Source organism: Muscardinus avellanarius (assembly GCF_963383645.1).
Source record: "Muscardinus avellanarius genome assembly, chromosome: 1".
Lineage (NCBI taxonomy): Eukaryota > Metazoa > Chordata > Mammalia > Rodentia > Gliridae > Muscardinus > Muscardinus avellanarius.
In genome coordinates this window covers 49,353,723-49,371,325 of record NC_137786.1, presented here as the reverse complement: position 1 = coordinate 49,371,325, position 17,603 = coordinate 49,353,723, and the positions used below count along the sequence as shown (strand labels likewise).

The window sequence follows — 17,603 nt, the reverse complement described above, 5'->3', positions numbered from 1 at the left end:
CTCTGCCCAAGAGTAAACTCAAGATGAATCAAAGACTTGGAAATTAGACCAGAGACCTTCAAGCTCCTTAAAGAGAGCATAGGTACAGCACTACAACACATAGGCACAGGTAAAAACTTTCTTAATAAGACCCCAAAAGCACAAGAAACTAGTGAAATAAAGAATATATAAAAGATCAACAAAGTAAAAATCTATTTTTGAGAAGATAAATAAGATTGACAAACTTTTAGAAAACCTAAACAAAATAGAGAATTAAACAAAATTGTTGAAAGATGAAAATAGAAATATCACCATAGACAAAAAAAAATGAAAAAAAAAACACTAAATTTTCATTTAAAGTTGTGTTGTTCACTTACTTTTTTGCTTTTTGACCTCTTTAGGGATAATATGCTTTTGTCTTCTACTACTTGCTTTGTTCACTGGGCAAGAAGTTTCTAAGATTTAACCAAGTTGCTTTGTGTAATCATTCATGACTTTATAATGTAACATTTTGTTGAAGCTTTTTCTTGCTAAACACTTTGATTTGAGGTTGTTGATATAATGCATAATGATGCTGTGACTATACTGGTTCATGTTTCTATTTGTGTGTTTGCATATAAACATTTTGTATGCTATGTACCCAGGAGTAGAATTAAAGAGAATTAAATTGCTAAATATGTGAATTTTTATTTACCTCTACCAGGTAGTGGTGAATTGTTTCCCACCAGCAATGTACAAATGTTTCTATTGATCTAAGTCTTTTCCAATGCAAAGTATAAGGATTTTGTGCTGATCTGCACAATATCATAAAATACCCTTTCACTGTGGTCTTCATTCCTATCTTTAATTACTAATGGGATCAATCCATTTTTCTAGTATTTAAATTCCATTCTGCTTTCTTCCCCTGTAAAATTTATTTTCATGTTTTTTTAACTATTTTATTGTGTTTTTTCTTAATGTATTATAGAAACACTTAATTTTTTTGGACTGGCTTTTTGTAAAATTTACATGTTGAAACATTTTCTCCTCGTTTGATTAGGTCTCGCACTTTACTGATCACATTCAATTAATGGAAGTTTTAAATGTTTATATGGTTTGGTTTATCAAGCTTTGACTAATTGTGCTTTTGTATTTTTTTACAAAATAAATTCTCCTATGTGTGGATCTCATAACATTCTTCTAATAGTATCGGGGGATGTGCAATTTCGTACTGAATTAGAGGGCCAAAATAATATTACTGCAATATTAAACCACCCTTTCACTGACATTAAATAACTCGTCTGTTGACATGTAACTTTTAAATTTCCACATTTAGTTTCTTTTGTCATCATCCAGACAAGATCACAGGTTGATTCAGCCATGGCTTATGTCCAGGCTTTGACACTAAACAAACGTCTGACCTTAAACAAGTAACTGCCCCACTGAGATTCAGTTTCCTTCTATACACATAAAATGGAGCTACTGGTATAATTCAATTTTAAGTCACTAATTACACTAAGCAACTGATTCTAATAGATGCTTTTTAAAATTAAAATTATTATTTTATTTTCTTTAATGAATAAAATATTCAAGCATACTACCATATCAGTCCTTACCATAGTACTTTTTAGCATCTCAAAGTTTAAGATTAAATCTTTACAGTAGGAATCCCTAGACTCTTAATCATTTTGGCTTTTGGTCATTTCATAGTTACAATCTCTTTCTTGTAATCTCATTTACATCTTTGAGATTGAGAGTGACCTTTTGAGGAATATTTGTTCTTTTAAAAGTTTTCAATATCTAACACTAGAAGCTAAACATCCTCTCTTAAAAGTCTGCTAAAAGCTTTTGACAGATGGAAATTTAGCACCTGAGTAATCACCCTTCAGGTCTCACCAATCACTTTGACAGTTCTATGACATCTTCTGAGGGATTGGATGATATCTACCATTTTAAGTGTATTGCAACTGTACAATAATTGTTCATGATTTGTAGTATTTCAATGATAAAACAAAATAGAACCTCAAATATTTTTTTCTTGTTGGTCTACAATGAAATAAGAAAGTATGGTCTTTCTCCCAGAAAAAAAGGCTATATTTTCATTGCTGATAATGAGTATTTGTCCTCCAGACCTACTTGCTTTTTCCCTTTACAATGAGTAATTTCTCTCTTGCATGAGGTATTATAGTGTAATATATTGAAAATATTTTCAGTGAGTATTAGGAGTCTACATTTTAATTTAAAATTCAACAATGCATAGCTATATGAATGCAAGTAACATGTCTGGCCAACATGTACTTCCCTATTTGTCTTCATTTCTAACCAGCCTCTACCTCATTGTGCCCCAGGCCACCAGTTCCTTTTCTGTTCCTCAGCCATAAAAAGTTTGCTATCACATCAATGTCATTACACTTGATTATTCCCTACCTTCTAATGCTGGATCACTCCTTTCCTTCCTTCAGGTTTCTGCTCCAATGTTATTCTATCAGAAAAGTCTTCCTTTGGTCACCCTATACACAAATAGCATACCTGAATACCAGGCTCTAATGTCTTAATTTATGTCAATTTGCTTCATATCGCTTAGCCCCCATCTGAAATATTTATATATGTGCTTAAGTATTTATTTTATCACTTCCAATGAGAACAGGACAGCTGGAAATTTTCTCTACTTTATTGACTTCTGTATCTCCAGAATTTAGTGTTTGTCAGATATTAAGTGTTCAATAAATATTGGTTGAATGAATCAATCAATGTTGAGACAATTTGGTGAACAGGTGTTTTCCATGTAGAGTCTGGGTCACACTATTCACATTCAATATATACAAAGGGCTAGCATAGTTCTTTTAGTCCCTGTTGAAGAACTTAATCTGATTCCCCAAATGTGTAGATGGGAAAAGTATTTTTATGTAAGGATTAAATAAAATTTGTAAAAATTGTTTGAAGAATGCTCAAAGTTAAATGTTCAATACACTGGCCTTTCTCTTTTAGAAAGGAAATGTTTACTTTGTCCATTTCAGTACGATTTCTTCCATCTGTGTCCCCATCTTCTCAGGGACAACACAGGATTATTCTACATCCTCTCCTCATATCCTTGATTTCTCACTGTCTTTGCACCTTACCAATCATCTGTACACCTGACCCACCCCACCCAGAGGGGACCAATGTGTATATAAAGCTACCATATTGCCACAAGGGAATGTTGAGCAACACGTGATTCTTCACTGGGTTTTTGCATACCTTCCCATCTGTGTTTCTCATTGAATTACAGAATTTATCATATTCTGAATGCCCAGTGCTCCATAATTTCGAAGTTTTCTTTCTGTGCCAATCTCTGTCAGATGCCTGTACTCCTTGATTCACACACACACACACACACACACACACACACACACATTCATACATACATATGCACACACACAGTCATCCACACTGGTTTATACACAATTATAATAGCCAGTTTCACTCTGTTCTGAAGTCTTGACTTCAGCTAGATGTCATTTTCTCACTGAGCATTAAAAATTGAATATTGTTTCTAAAATTCCAGAGCAGATCTTCATACCCATATCAACATGTGCCATTCATGTTCTCTTTTCAAGTAATTGTCACTTACTTACTTATTACCTATATAAGACAAAATCTTAGGAACAGTATTTTGGGGGATCTGTATGTTCAGGAATGAGATACCAAAGTCTGCATGGGAACTGGCACATAGTGGATAAAGAATATTTTTAACTTTAATGGATAAGATATTTCATTAGAAAACTACCAAACTGGTTTCTGGTGATACCAAGCTAGCAGCCAGTTTGACATTAGCATGCTACTAGATTTACATCAGTGTGATGATCAAAGACAAAAGTATTCAAATGCAGCATTTTTGTATATTGCTGTTTATTTCATTTTAGAAAAATACTGAAAATGGCCTAAAATGTATTGGAACGGATGCAATAGAAACTTTAATATTAGTATTTATTTTAGTAGTAATACTGATACTTTCTAATATATGTATAGATTTTTATCATTTTAAGAGCACTTATGTATCTCAAGGAAACACCCTTTGCCTGTTTGTGTTCCACACTGAAGACTTGGGTGAAATTGGAGGCTTTCAGTGTACCTTTTAGATATTTCTAGATAGAGAGCAGTCTGGCCTTGTGTAAAACAACATCTGATAATGAAAATTTCTGATTTTAAGCTGATTCATGTTAAGAAATATATAATGAGCATGCATAAAATATATGCAAAATAAAGTCTAACTTAAATCATTCTCCTATCAAGATAGGAATAAACAACATTTAATTCTGTGTTCTAGATAGAAATGTTTCTTGCTTTCTGCTAGCTTTTAATTAACATTCTTGGTAGACCTCCCCATCATTATTGACAGTAATGTTCTCCTTTGTTAATTGCCTAGCAGTACATTGAGTGATTGATTATGTCATCAGGGCCGATTTGAAATCTGTTGGCATAAGAGGATGTTAGTATGTAATCTCCATCTCATGGTAATAGCACCAACTATCTGCTTGTTTAGTTTTTTTCTGGAAAGACATTGATGATTTACTTGATATTTTATGTTTTATGTTATCAGATATGCTGATCATAATTTAGTGATAGTGTTCAAAGACACCTTCTATTATCCTATAATTTAAAAAGACTCTGACTGTTGTATAAAATTGTAAACTCCATGGCCAATAAGTGAGAAAAATAATTTGACATATAGGTAGAAAATTAATGGGTCAAGTTAATATTTTACATTCTGTTGTTTAAACTATAAGTAGAAAATCCCTAATGAAAAGATTTGTCAAGCAGAAAGCTGGGAACACTCCATTTTTAGTAGTATAAATGTCTTTGTTTGATTATTTTACATATGGGACAACTAGAGTAATAAAGTACATATTTACATAAGAGCTAAGCTTTTAACTTGATTTTGCCTAGAAGTACTCAGGACACATGAAGAAATCACCTAATAGTACCTCGTGTGTTTTCATATCCATGTTAATGAGGGAATCAAACTGTACCAGTAGTTGTTGATATAGAAAGTCACTAGAAGAGTTTTTTTAAAGTATTAATAACTGGCTCCTTCCATAAGTATTGATTTCATTTGTCATGGCAGGGTGTTGGTTCTCAAACTTCACTCTAAATCAGAGTCACCTTGCAAACTTATAAGCATAAATAGCCCCAAGCTCCATCCTTTCTCTAAGAAGTCTAGGCCTATGTTTTGAATTAGTTCTACAGCTGATTCTGATATCAAAGTTTGTAATCACTGGTCTAAGGTTCAATATTAGATGTTTTTGAAGCTCTACACATGATGTTTGCAGACAAAATTGGTAGCTACTGATTCCTAAATATCTGCATATTTAGGAATCTCACAAGTCTGGCCAGAATCCTCAAAACTGCTACCTTTAATTAAGCACTTGTTTATAAATCATTGTGTTAAGCGTTATCTAATTTAAAAAGTTACAATATTCTATGTAGTGGATAATGGGAGTACCTCTTTGCATATAAAAGACATATAAGATAAATAATTTAGCTCAGGTTACATGGATAGAAAATGATAGATTAGACCCAAGCTGTTACATCAATGGCTATACAATCAACTATTACTATAATCTTTAGAAATATACAAAAAAAATAAATTTTTTATAAGTAGGGATCATGTTAAACAATTTTTTTGGTGGTTCTGGGATTCCTGGAAGCCCTTCTACCTCCGGGCTACACTCCCAGACCTATTGTATATTTTTTATTTGGAAACAGGGTCTCTTAAGCCAGTGAGGCTGGCTCTGAACCAGCTTGATCCTCCTGTTTCCGCATCTCAAGCTCTGGGATTACAAGCGTGCGCCACCACGCCCCCCCCACCCCCTGGCCATAAAAATACATTTTTTAAAAAAGAAAGAAATATGTTTTACCCCACAGTGTTCTGCTTGTTTAGGGTACTTGAGGCTGCCCTGTGCATTTTGAAGCGCTTTCTGTTCCTAACTTGTGATTATATATGAAAAACAAAACAAATTAGTTATTAGATACTAATGGGGAATATGGAGAAAGTGTTCATGAATTAAAAGGATAGTGAATCAGGTTAGATTTGAATAATTGCTTAATCTGGAAGGAGAATCATTAATTACATGCATTTTGTTAGCATATGCGGTTAGGAATTCCAGGTAGAGCCATTTTTGCTGTTTGTTATAGGGAAGAGAAAGGCGGCAAGCATTTCAGAGGAAAGAAGGTTTTATACTTCTTTGAAATGGTTCCGAATCTTAGTAAGACAATAAATTAAAACAATAAAGCATCTTAAGCTACAGAACACTTCCTTTTCTTTCCTATTTGGAAGATACTGGCTTGGTGCCCTTCACGGCATAGAAAATGTTCTGGCCACTGCCTGTAGTTACACTTGTGTCTGCAAAGGGGAGAGAGGATGCCTTAGGCCAGTGTGGTTTTAGTCCTCCACAGGGGAAGTAGTGCGTGGAAGACTTTGGCCTTATTCCTCTTAAGGCAGCCTTTCTCAGATTTTGTTCACTGGCCACTTATGAGCAGAGTGCCCGTACCAAAATATTGAAAGAAAGGGACATTCCCAATAATAAATAACATGAAGAGATGCCAGGGGTCTATTTTTAACAAAAATTTAACTGCTACCACTTAAAGAAGAGGATGCTTGCACATTCCAAATTGTTCTTACTAATGAGCAAAGTGAGTGCTTATTTTCCGGTATACTTATTTTCCCAGTAACATCTATGCTGTGTAAGCACTGGGTGCAGAACATTAGATTTTCAGCACTCTGGAGAGTCTGGGACATAGTTCCTGGTTTGGGTACTTTAGTATTCATCATATGATATGCATAAAACGCACATATTCAATTATGGCAAGACTGCATGCAAAGAAGAGAATTAGAATAGAATTCTGCCTACAAACTAGTGTGAGTCCTGAATATATTATAGATCAAGTCATGTATAGTACTGTGGTGACTTCCACAAAGACTAATTCTAGAACTATTTTAACAGTGAGTAAATGACATCTGATCTTTAAGCAATACAGTAATATGAAAAGGATGGAGAAAAACTGTGCCTACATGTTGCTCTGAAAATTCTCTTGTCTTCCCAAAAAAACATTTGACACTGCAGGGAAATATTAATTAGAAGGAGACACAGATTGAATTTGGATTGTAGGATCAAGTATGACTCTAATTTCTCGGGAATAATAATGGTACAAGATGTTTTTAAAAAGCTTTAGTAATAGAGCCGTGTTCTGCTGGAAGTGGTGGATAGGCAAATTGCAGGCAGCAGTGAAGGTGGTAACTGCTGAAGATATCCAGAGGCTTGTGATGGAAAAGGCGCCCCAGCCATCAATGTGGCTGGAGACCTCAGCCTTGCTCTAAAATTAAGGACTGCTCCTCTTGATTTCTAGCTGGGACCACTCCCCAGGACCGAGATACTGGCTGGTGGAAGATCTTCAAGAGGAAACATTGGGCATTCTCCTAGTTATAAGATCCACACAATATTTAATCCTCGGCCAGGGAAAGGGACTGAATTAATCTCAAATATCAGATCTTCACCCAGATCCAATCTTTCAGCGACAACTTTGCCAGGTCACATCTCTTTTCTTTGGAAGGTCTAAGAACCAGCCAGGAATCACCAAACTCCATTTGTCACGGAGGACCGGAGGCGAGCGGAGGTGAAGAGCCGATCTCCCGGGCAGCGAGGAGCAGGGGGGAGGGAGGCGCGGGCACCGGGAGGGGAAGGAGCCTGAGCCCAGGTCTGACTCCTGACTGGCTGGAGTGGTTTTGGAGAAAGTCAGAGCTCTGGTTCGCCCGTCGGGAGCTGTCCAACTTTTCAGCAGCAGCAGCTCCAAGATCAGGGGGTTCGGGTGCCCTGGATAGAGACCGTGGCTATTGCTGCCACGACTGCTTTTGCAGCCGGAGCCTGCTCCCGCCGCCGGCGCCCAGAGGAAGGAGGGGAAGAAGAAGGGACCTAAGGGACGGATCGACCGCCCGCGCGCCGGCGGAATCGCGCGCCGCTCCCCAGTCTTGGTGACTTGGGGAGCCCCGGAGCGCGTTTCTGCCGCGATTCCCGTGCAGAGAGCCCTGAGCGTTGGGCCATCCCTCCCGCCCGCAGAGCCCCCTCTCGGTAGCCGCGAGCCTCTGGCGGCTCGGAGTCGGAGCTGAGCCCAGCCTCCTTCGCCTTCAGAGCGGCGGCCGCAGCAGCTCGGGAGGCGCTCGGGCCAGCGCGGGGCTCGGGGCTGGGCGGCCGCGCGCGGAGCCCGGCCGGGATGGAGGCGGAGGGCAGCAGCGCGCCGGCCCGGGCGGGCAGCGGCGAGGGCTGCGACGGCGCCGGCGGGGCCACGCTCAAAGCCCCCAAGCACCTCTGGCGGCACGAGCAGCACCCCCAGTACCCGCTCCGGCAGCCCCAGTTCCGCCTCCTGCATCCCCACCACCACCTGCCCCCGCCGCCGCCGCCCGCGCCCGCGCCCCAGCCTCAGTGTCCCCTGCAGCCGCCGCCGCCGCCGCCCCTGCCGCCGCCCCCGCCGCCGCCCGGGGCTGCCCGCGGCCGCTACGCCTCGAGCGGGGCAGCCGGCATCCGCGTCCGGCACCGCGGCTACTCGGATACCGAGCGCTACCTGTACTGCCGAGCCATGGACCGCACCTCCTACGCGGTGGAGACCGGCCACCGGCCCGGCCTGAAGAAATCCAGGATGTCCTGGCCCTCGTCGTTCCAGGGACTCAGGCGGTGAGTGCAGAGCGCCCCTGCCCCCATCAGCCAAAGGGTCACCTCCCGGCTTCTCAAATTCCCTTAGTTGCTTTATTTTTTACCACCGCCAATCCTGCACCAGGGTCACATTATGTTCTGGAAATCAATCGAGGGCGGGCGAGCAGGGGCGTGTCTGATACGATTCAGGTGTGTGCAATAGACCCCGAAAGTGTAGCCTAATTGTTCATTGGGATTTGCGTGTGAGTGTGTGTGAGTGTGTGTGTGCGCGTGTGCGCGCACACTCGAGCGCGCTACCCAGCTATTTGCGCCACGCACCTCCCCTCTGCCCACTCGCGTCCATCCCACCCTGGCAGTGTAATTCAAAGAGAATTCAGTTTGCTCCCAGGTGAAAAAGGGAGGATGGTGACGGTGGTGGGGCGGAGGTTGGAGCGGGGAAAGCAGCCAGGGATCTGTCCAATCACCCCAGAGTGAGGAGGGGTCGGCTGGGCAGATCTGACGGGAGAGGGCACCCGGAAAGGATAAGGCAGCTTGGTCCCAGCATTGCAGCTTAAAGCCTGAGAGCAACTCGAGTTTCTCTTTGTCAAGCCGGGAAGTAAATTGAACAGCAAAAGGGGAGAACAAACACGTGGGTGACTTGGAGAGTTTGGAGCAAAATGTTCAGCAATCTTTACTAGAGGGAAGAAGGGGGTGTGCAAAGAGGCAGCGAGGAGGCTGTGTGAGTTCACACTGCGTCGGTCTGTGCGAGCGCCAGTGTATCCACAGCCTGTGTGTAGCCCTGGTCCCTGCAAAATCCTAGGACAAATGCACCTCGTTTTAGCAGCAAGCAAGACGACGTAGAGATTTGATTATAGTGATTTCCTCTTAATGTAAAGTGCTCCGGAAGACGGGGCAGGGAAGCCACATGTCAGCTGGGAGTTCTGTCTGCTTTTCCGCGGAAATGAGTAGTGTAAAGGACCAATTTCAGCTTCTCTGAAAGTCAGCTCTGGATTCTCATCGCAGGCGTGGTGGTGGGTGTTGGGCCCGCATTTGGTTACTTTCTTGGTACCAAGCCCTGAATCCCTTCCCCTACTGAAGGGTCAGGCACCTGCGCGCGCGCGCGCACACACACACACACACACACACACACACACACACGTGCCTGCCTGCGTGCCGTGCGTGCGTGTGTGTGTGTGGGGGGGCTGGCCTAGGAGCAGCCTAATGGAGCTAAAGAAATCATCTAACCTTAGAAATGGCCAAGCATTGAAGCCCTACATGTGTAAGCCCCACATTTGGATGATGGGTAATTGTAAATCAGAGCTGGATGCAGGAACAGGAAAACCTGGGGCTTGGATTTTTTTTTTCCAACTCTAATTGACAGTAGGTTGGATTTATAGAAATCATAACCGTTTTTTAAAAATGTGTGGCTGAGGATGTGTGTGTGTGTGTGTGTGTGTGTGTGAACATGTCTTTTTGTGTGTTTATGTATACACTATGGACAAGAAAATCTAGCCAAAAAGAATACCACAAGCTTGATGTGAGCACATCCTTTTAACTTTCACACATGCTCTTAGCTCTGTGCCTTCCTCACATCCTTAGGTACCTTGTTGGTGCCATTGTACCTGTTAGATGCAAAAGATAATCTCAATTCAGATCAATTCAAAGTTCTATGGCTGGGGCAGGTCGCAAACATTTATAAACTAATACCCAAGTTTCATCGTTACAGTGCTGACTGCTAAAGCACACACAGTTTAACTGACCACCTCCTCTCCCGCCCACTGTGGGATGTGGGTCTCTAATGGGAGACTAAAGGGAAGTGTGCCATGGTATATTTTGCCTACTGATAGAAAAACTTCATGTGATGATGACTTCTTAATACACATCAAGTAAGAAGAAGAGTTCTAGGTTAATCTGTGGGTGGACTGATTTTGTAGAATCTCTTCGAATGACTTCAGTTTTAACATTGAATATGTCTAGGAAGGGGAGGGGACAAAATAAGCTAATATAAATGGTAGTATTGCATCACTGATTTAAATTTATAATAAACTGATCAGTTGTCATATTTGAAATTTATTAATCGAATGGTTCAAAGAAAAACGAAGACGTAAAGTATTTATATGTAGCTTCCACTGTGGTTGATCTGGCGTATTGTTGTCATTCTGCCTTAAGAATGATTGGACTTAAAATTCTTTACATGGCTTTCATATTTCCCACATGTTCACACATTGTGTGTTGTTTTCCTTAATAGAGTTGCCTTTGTAAATAAATATATTTTCAAAGGGGTGTGAGTATTAGTTTCTTTCTTTAAAGAGAACAGTAGCAATACTCTAAAATTATCAAAGACATTAAATATATATTACCTTGGTTGATTCCTATAATAACACTAAGATGAGATGGTATTATCTCCATTGAATAGATAAGAACACTGAGCCCTACAGGATTATGTACTTTGTTCAGTATCACAGATGGGGAATGCCAGAGCTAATACTGAACCCAGGGCTTTTGACTCAATAAGATCCTTCTAAACTAAATATACCAATAAGGTCCTTCTAAACTAAATATACACGGTACCTGAGCATATGTTGATACTACCAAGAATATATGAAACCAAACATGAAACATAATAATTGGCACTATAGGACACAGAGCCCAAATGAACCCAAAATAAGATGTGGTTTAAATTCACTTTTAAAAAAATGATAGCTAGCACAAGCCTCTGGAAGCAGAAAGATTTTTAATTTTACCTTCTACTTCAGAAATTTCATCCAGTATGAACTGGTGTCAGTTATCACAATAGAGGCAAACTAGTTTACTTTTGACTTTGTACAGTGCACAGAACAAGAAACATAAAGCAGAGTTTAAAGAAATTAAAGCTAATCAGAATTGTTCAGGTTGTTTTCAATGATCTTTTAAATGAGATCAAGAAAAGGTATGGGCATGTGTGTGCATATGTGTGCTCACACACATACACACACACACATCACCTTCTAAATGGGGATTTAAATTGTCTGTGTATGGATTGCCAAGGAAGATATGTCTTTTAAAAGGCTATTTCCAGCATGTACAGTAGCATTTCCAGATATTATTATGTTGACTGATATTATAAGAATGTTTGCAAAGCAATGGGAAGAGATATGCATCTTGAGTTTTTTCTAAATAATTTAATACTTTTAGTGCTGCATTGTGATCTCACATATTTATGCAGTCCAAAGTGACGGGGGCATGCATGCACACAATAGTTGGTGAGCTCCCCACCCCACCCAGTTTCCCCTCCCACTCCCTCACAGGTTATTGAGATTGGCATTAGTAATTTCAATGCATCTTGTTTTGAGGAAGACATTTATATACACAGGAAGGAGACAATCGTCACACATTTTACGGGCAATTCCTTGATTCCATAGAAAACATGGCTCTGTCAAATAAATAACATTTTAAGGTGTGTATCTGTCTAGCAAGATAGATTCATTTCTTAATCTCAACATAGAAGAATTTTGAAAGAATACAATTTAAATTTCCAGAAGGTCTCTATGTTACTAGGATGAGTAAATAGAAATTAAATTCCCTTTAAAAATGTTTATGTCCATTTTAGCTTTGCAACCAATGATCCCTCAAAATGTAACAACTATCTAACTGATCTGATAGATTTATTTATTTTTATGTCTTTGTACATAAAATATTTTCCTCACTAGGAATGTTTTCTCATTAATATGTTTCAAAATTCACAGAATCTGTATATTCTCAGTAACAGATTAAGACTGGAAGTTTAAATAGCAAGAGGATTTTTTGATTCTGTAAAAACGTGCTAGATAACATGCAAATACAAAAAAGTGGCCCTTGATTTTAGGCATTTTAGGAAGAAAATAGATAAAACTATATTCACTATAAGTACAAGCCAGGTGTATTATAAAATATTTATGTGACAGTAATTTTTAAATATATTAAGGGTAAATTATAGGGAAGATTATATTGTAATATTTTAGTACTAAAGAAATGAATTTCTTACTGTTTTACTCTGGATTATAAAAGATAGTCTACATTGTTATATTGGTTCTTTCAAAGGTTTTAGTATAGTATTTTCTTCATTAAAGAATGAAATGATCATCGAAGTCACTGATGCAAAATTTGCTTACAATAACTAATTGCAAAGGTGGTCATTTATACTGTCTACATCAGTAAACTCAGGACTTCATTTTGTATTTATTTATTTATTTATTTATTTATTTATTTATTTATTTTGCAGTACTGGGGATAGAACCCCAGGGCATTCTACGTCTGAGCTACACCTTCAGCCCTATTTTTTATTCTTTATTTTGAAACAGGCTCTCACTGAGTTGCAAAGGGCCTCACTAAGTAGCTGAGGCTGGCAGTGAACCAAGATCCTCCTGTCTCAGCATCCCGAAGGCTGGGATTACAAGAGTGGGCCACCATGCCAAGCTTAAACCCAGGACTTTAAATTTTAGGAAGCATTATTTACCTTTAAATATTGAATGCATGATAAAAGGTTGACATCTTTAAATTTTAAGGACATCAAAGATACTTAAAGCTAAGACTGGTGATGCTCCAGTACTTGGGAGGCTGAAACAGGAAGGTCACAGGTTCCAGGTCACCACTTGTGTTAACTTAGTGAGAATTTATTTCAAAATTTAAAAATATAATAGAATTTGAGGTGTACCTCAGAGGTAGAAACCTTTTGAATTCAATCCCCAGTACCATAGAAATTTTTAAAAGATAATTAAATAGCAAATATAAGGAAAATTATATTTTCACATTTCTACATAATGTCGAAACTGTTAAAAACTTTTTATACACTTTTTTCCTACTTGCCTCCACTAAAGTTTTGTTTTGTTGGTAGTTTGTTTTATTACTTTATTAGCTAGTGTATTGAGACTTTGATGCATTAGAAGACAGCATCAATCTCCTTCATACTTTTGATTTCAAAATTTTGTACTTGCATGTCAAAGGAGTTTGGGAAGCAGTGAGCAGGCAGAGGTAGAAGGAAAAGGGGAACAGGAACATGTCCCCTGAAGATGGAATATTCACAAGCCTTCATCTCATCCGATTCACTGGGCCATCTTTGTTTACTCCCCCAAATATGCACCAGTGACAGGCATACAGGTAATCAACAATGTCCACAAGGCATGTATCTCTAAGATTATGGAATGTGAAGAAGAGAAGAAACTTACACCAACCTAGCCCACCCTTATCCATCTTTTATACTTTAAAGAATGTGTCTTGATGGGTTGAATTACTTAACACAACTATTTTACTGTCAGAATCCAATCTACAATATGTATCTTCCATATTCTTTGACAGTGAAATTTACATTTTATACATTGTGGCCATATTTTAACAACCAATGTCCTCATCTTCCATACTAAAAACAAAACTTTGAAAATTATTTTAAAAAAGCACTTGTGATGAGACTCCAGATTTCAGTGAAAGATGACTTCAGAAAGCAAAAACATTCTTTCACTTTCCAATAAACACACACACTTACACAAACACAAACACACACCCACAGATGGATTGTCACTAAATTCTATCTCCATACTGAATGTGGATTTGGAGGGATATCTTAAGAAGGACTCTTAAACATCATATAGATAAACAATATAAAAAGACTAAAACTTGTTAGTCACTTTTGCTAATTATTCTCATGTCTCAAGCCCAACACTGGTAAAATTATGTTTCTATCACAGCTTAGTAGCCATCTACATGTTTAAAAATATGCAGTATGTGAGCCTATAACTTTGAATGCTGCCAGTCCTAGCTTATAACAGCAATGTTGCTAAGAGATTATACCAAATAGCACTGTATTATATTTCAAAAGATGTGGTTATTTTTACCGAGAGGAACATTTTTCTCCATTTAAAAATAGGAAACCTATTTTTTTTTCCCAGAGAAAAGGGCAGTTTTACCTTATTTTTAAAAAATCATCAATTTGTTTGACCCCATTCACACATATACTGCCATTGTCATGAGTCTCATCACACTGCTTTGGAAATAATGACAACTAAGGTTTGCTTTGTCATCTCTTTTATTTTTATTTTTTTAATTATTTTATTGGTGCATTGTATTCATACATCTTAATGGATACAAGATGGTGTAGTCATACATGTACACATCACCCAAAACTGGAGGACGTTATGCTAAGTGAGATTATTCAGTCACAAAAAAATCAGAAATTGGATGCTCTCCCTAATATGCGAAAGCTAGGGAGAAAATGGGTCAAAGGAGGAACTCTAGATGAAGGAGATTCTGTAGATGAGCAAATAAGGTGACCTAATTGAGGGGATGGGAGGGGAGAAGAGGAAAATCCTCTAGTGCACATGATGTACTTTTACAAACATCAATGTCAATCACAAAACCAAACAAGGGCTAATTGCTTTGTCATCTAAATAAGCATTGATAGTTACTGATCTATCTCAATGAGTGGTACCACCATTTATCCCACTGTTTCAGGCCAGTGATATCTTCAGTCTTTTCCTTTAACTTTGGGTCTTATAAAGCACAATATATTTTGAATATCGTTCAAAATATCATCTTTGCTCATTGCCACATCCTTATTTCAAGCATCTACCATCTAACCAAGCCCCACTGCAATAGTCTCTAAGTATTCTCCAGTTCCAGGCTCTCCTCACTCCAATTTATTTGATGCTCCAGTCCAACAATCTCATCATCTCCTTGTCTGGAATTCTAGTATAATTTTTTTTCCTGCAAAGTGGAATCTGAATTTACTAGTCTGACTCTTCAGAATGTTAACCACTCTCTTCCTCACAGAAAGTCTTGCTGTCTATTCCCTTCCACCAACCCACAAAATGACCGCACTCAGGTTCTTGCCTTGTGCTGAGTCCTCCGTGCCTTTCATGCCTCTCCTTTTGCTGAAACCACTTTTTTTCTCTAGTGCTTTCTCTATCCCTATAACACCCTTTCCTTATTCATCCTGAAAACTCAGGAATATCTTTTTAAATTCAATTCCTATGTTACCACTAATGTAGATATGCCTACAAGAAGAGGGATAATTTCCTTTACTGGATTTTTTCATAGCATTTTGTAAATTATTTATACTCTAACACTGACAAATTAACTGTGTGTGTTCGTGTGTGTGTGTGTGTGTGTGTGTATGTGTGCACAGTACTAGGGATAGAACCCAGGAGCATTATACTTCTGCAATACACCCCCAGCCCTATTTTTATTATTTTATTTTTGAATCAGTCTCATTAAGTTGCAGAAGACCTTACTAAATTGTTAAGGCTGATCTCGAACCTGGGATCCTCCTGTATCAGCCCCCCAAATACTGGGATTATAAAAGTATGTACCACCACATCTGTATACAAATTACCATTTAAAAGGACCTGGAGGTCCAGGCAGCAAGGCCCCAACTCCAGGTTGGTGGGCAGGTGGGCAGGCGCTGGTGGGGCACCCTTAGGCGACCCCACCCACCTGGAAGGGCCCAGAGTTTCAAGCCTCAAGGCTCAGTTCCTGGGCGGGTGGGTGGGGCACCCTTAAGCAACCTTCCCCCACCTGGAAGGGCCTTGAGGTCTGGGCCCCAAGGCCCTGACCCCGGGTGGTGATGGGGCACCCTTAGGCGACCCCCTCACACACCCAGAAAGAAAAAATTTTTTCATCGCTACCAAGTGCCTGATCCCACATCCTCCCCAAATCACACATACTCTCTTCTCTTATTTAAAAAAAAAAAAAGGGAAAAGAGAAAAGAAAAATATTCTATAGGGGTTAAGATGGCCACCACAGTAGCTAGAATATTGGAGATGCAGATAAAACATATCCATCTGAACTGGAACTTTGGGAAAAATTTCCCACGAAGGAGGACTGCTGCTTCTCTACATTGTTAAGAATTCTGGACATCACCTGTAAGGAGAGTCTAGCGTAGACCTAGGAGGAAGGCGGTGGCGGCAGCAGTGGCCGAGATGGCGGTGGAAATTTGTAGTTGGGAGAGGCAGATATCTGATCCAACCCACCCTGATCCTCTGAAGAAACTACCCCAAAGGTCGAATGCTACTGTCACACATGCTTAGGAACACTGGACATTATGCGGGATGGGAAAAGAGCTTGGGAAAGATTTGAAATGGTGGAGACAGTCGCATTGGCAACGGCAAGTACTCAGGGGAGGCAAAGATCTGACATAATACACCTGGAACTTTTGAAGAAATTACCTCAGAGGCAGAATACTACCACCATGCACACTTGGGAACATGGGACAACCTGCTGGGTGAAGAGGGTGCTCAGATCAAAGCCTGCCAAGGGCAGCATTCTATCTCCAAGCTATACCCCCAGCCCTATAGAAAAAAAAAATTACCATTTATATCTGTCTCCTCCATAAAGTACATTAGGACCTTGCACGATGTATGGTTTGTATAGGCCCTCAACAAATGATGAGCTTGTTTAAATGTGGAAATAATAATGAAACTTTGACTTTTCAGTGTGCACTTTCCCAGACAGGGCATATTTGATTTTCTTAATAATATCTGTGAAGCACACAGAGTAACTGGTATTTTTCTCATTTCATAAGTTATGGAAGGGGATACTGGTTATTAGAAAAAAGCCACATATCCATATTTAAATACAGAACTTGGACTTGAGCCTTAAAACTCTTAAGATGGTGATCTCTTCGTTTTGCTGAGTATATGTTGGTACCAGTTGGTTTCTAATGAGACCAGGCCCACGGTTTGACTTAAAATTATGAGGGAAGAGAGGAATTATGATTATAGAGAGAGGGAGCTATTTTTATCTATCTTGTGAGACTATTATATCAAAGTGAAAATAGCTCAGTTGGAATAAGAACTCCCCCCCCATTTTTAATTTAGAGAGGTGCCTCTAAAGAATAAACATTTAACTGCGGATTATTAGGATCTAAAAGATCCATTACATTTAGAGATATGGCAAATTTGGGTGAGGATGTTTATCTGAGTCTCAATGAGTCCTGGTTGGCTAATCCACTAAGGGAACAATTTGAGAATGTTG

General features: G+C 39.4%; 1 protein-coding gene across 2 annotated transcripts in view; it reads left to right on the top strand.

Annotated features, from left to right (window-relative positions):
• The window catches only part of PDE4D (phosphodiesterase 4D), a gene marked incomplete at both ends in the record, with an annotated part of 1,145,009 nt that overhangs the window by 245,546 nt on the left and 881,860 nt on the right, over nucleotides 1-17,603 (top strand). Inside the window, one exon of one of the 2 annotated variants that reach the window (XM_080701740.1) lies at nucleotides 8,206-8,663. The exons of the other annotated variant lie outside the window; for it this stretch is intronic. Within the exon in view, the coding sequence (XP_080557866.1) occupies nucleotides 8,206-8,663 (458 nt within the window). Of the gene's footprint in view, nucleotides 1-8,205; nucleotides 8,664-17,603 lie in introns of those variants that run through there. 2 annotated transcript variants of the gene reach the window in all.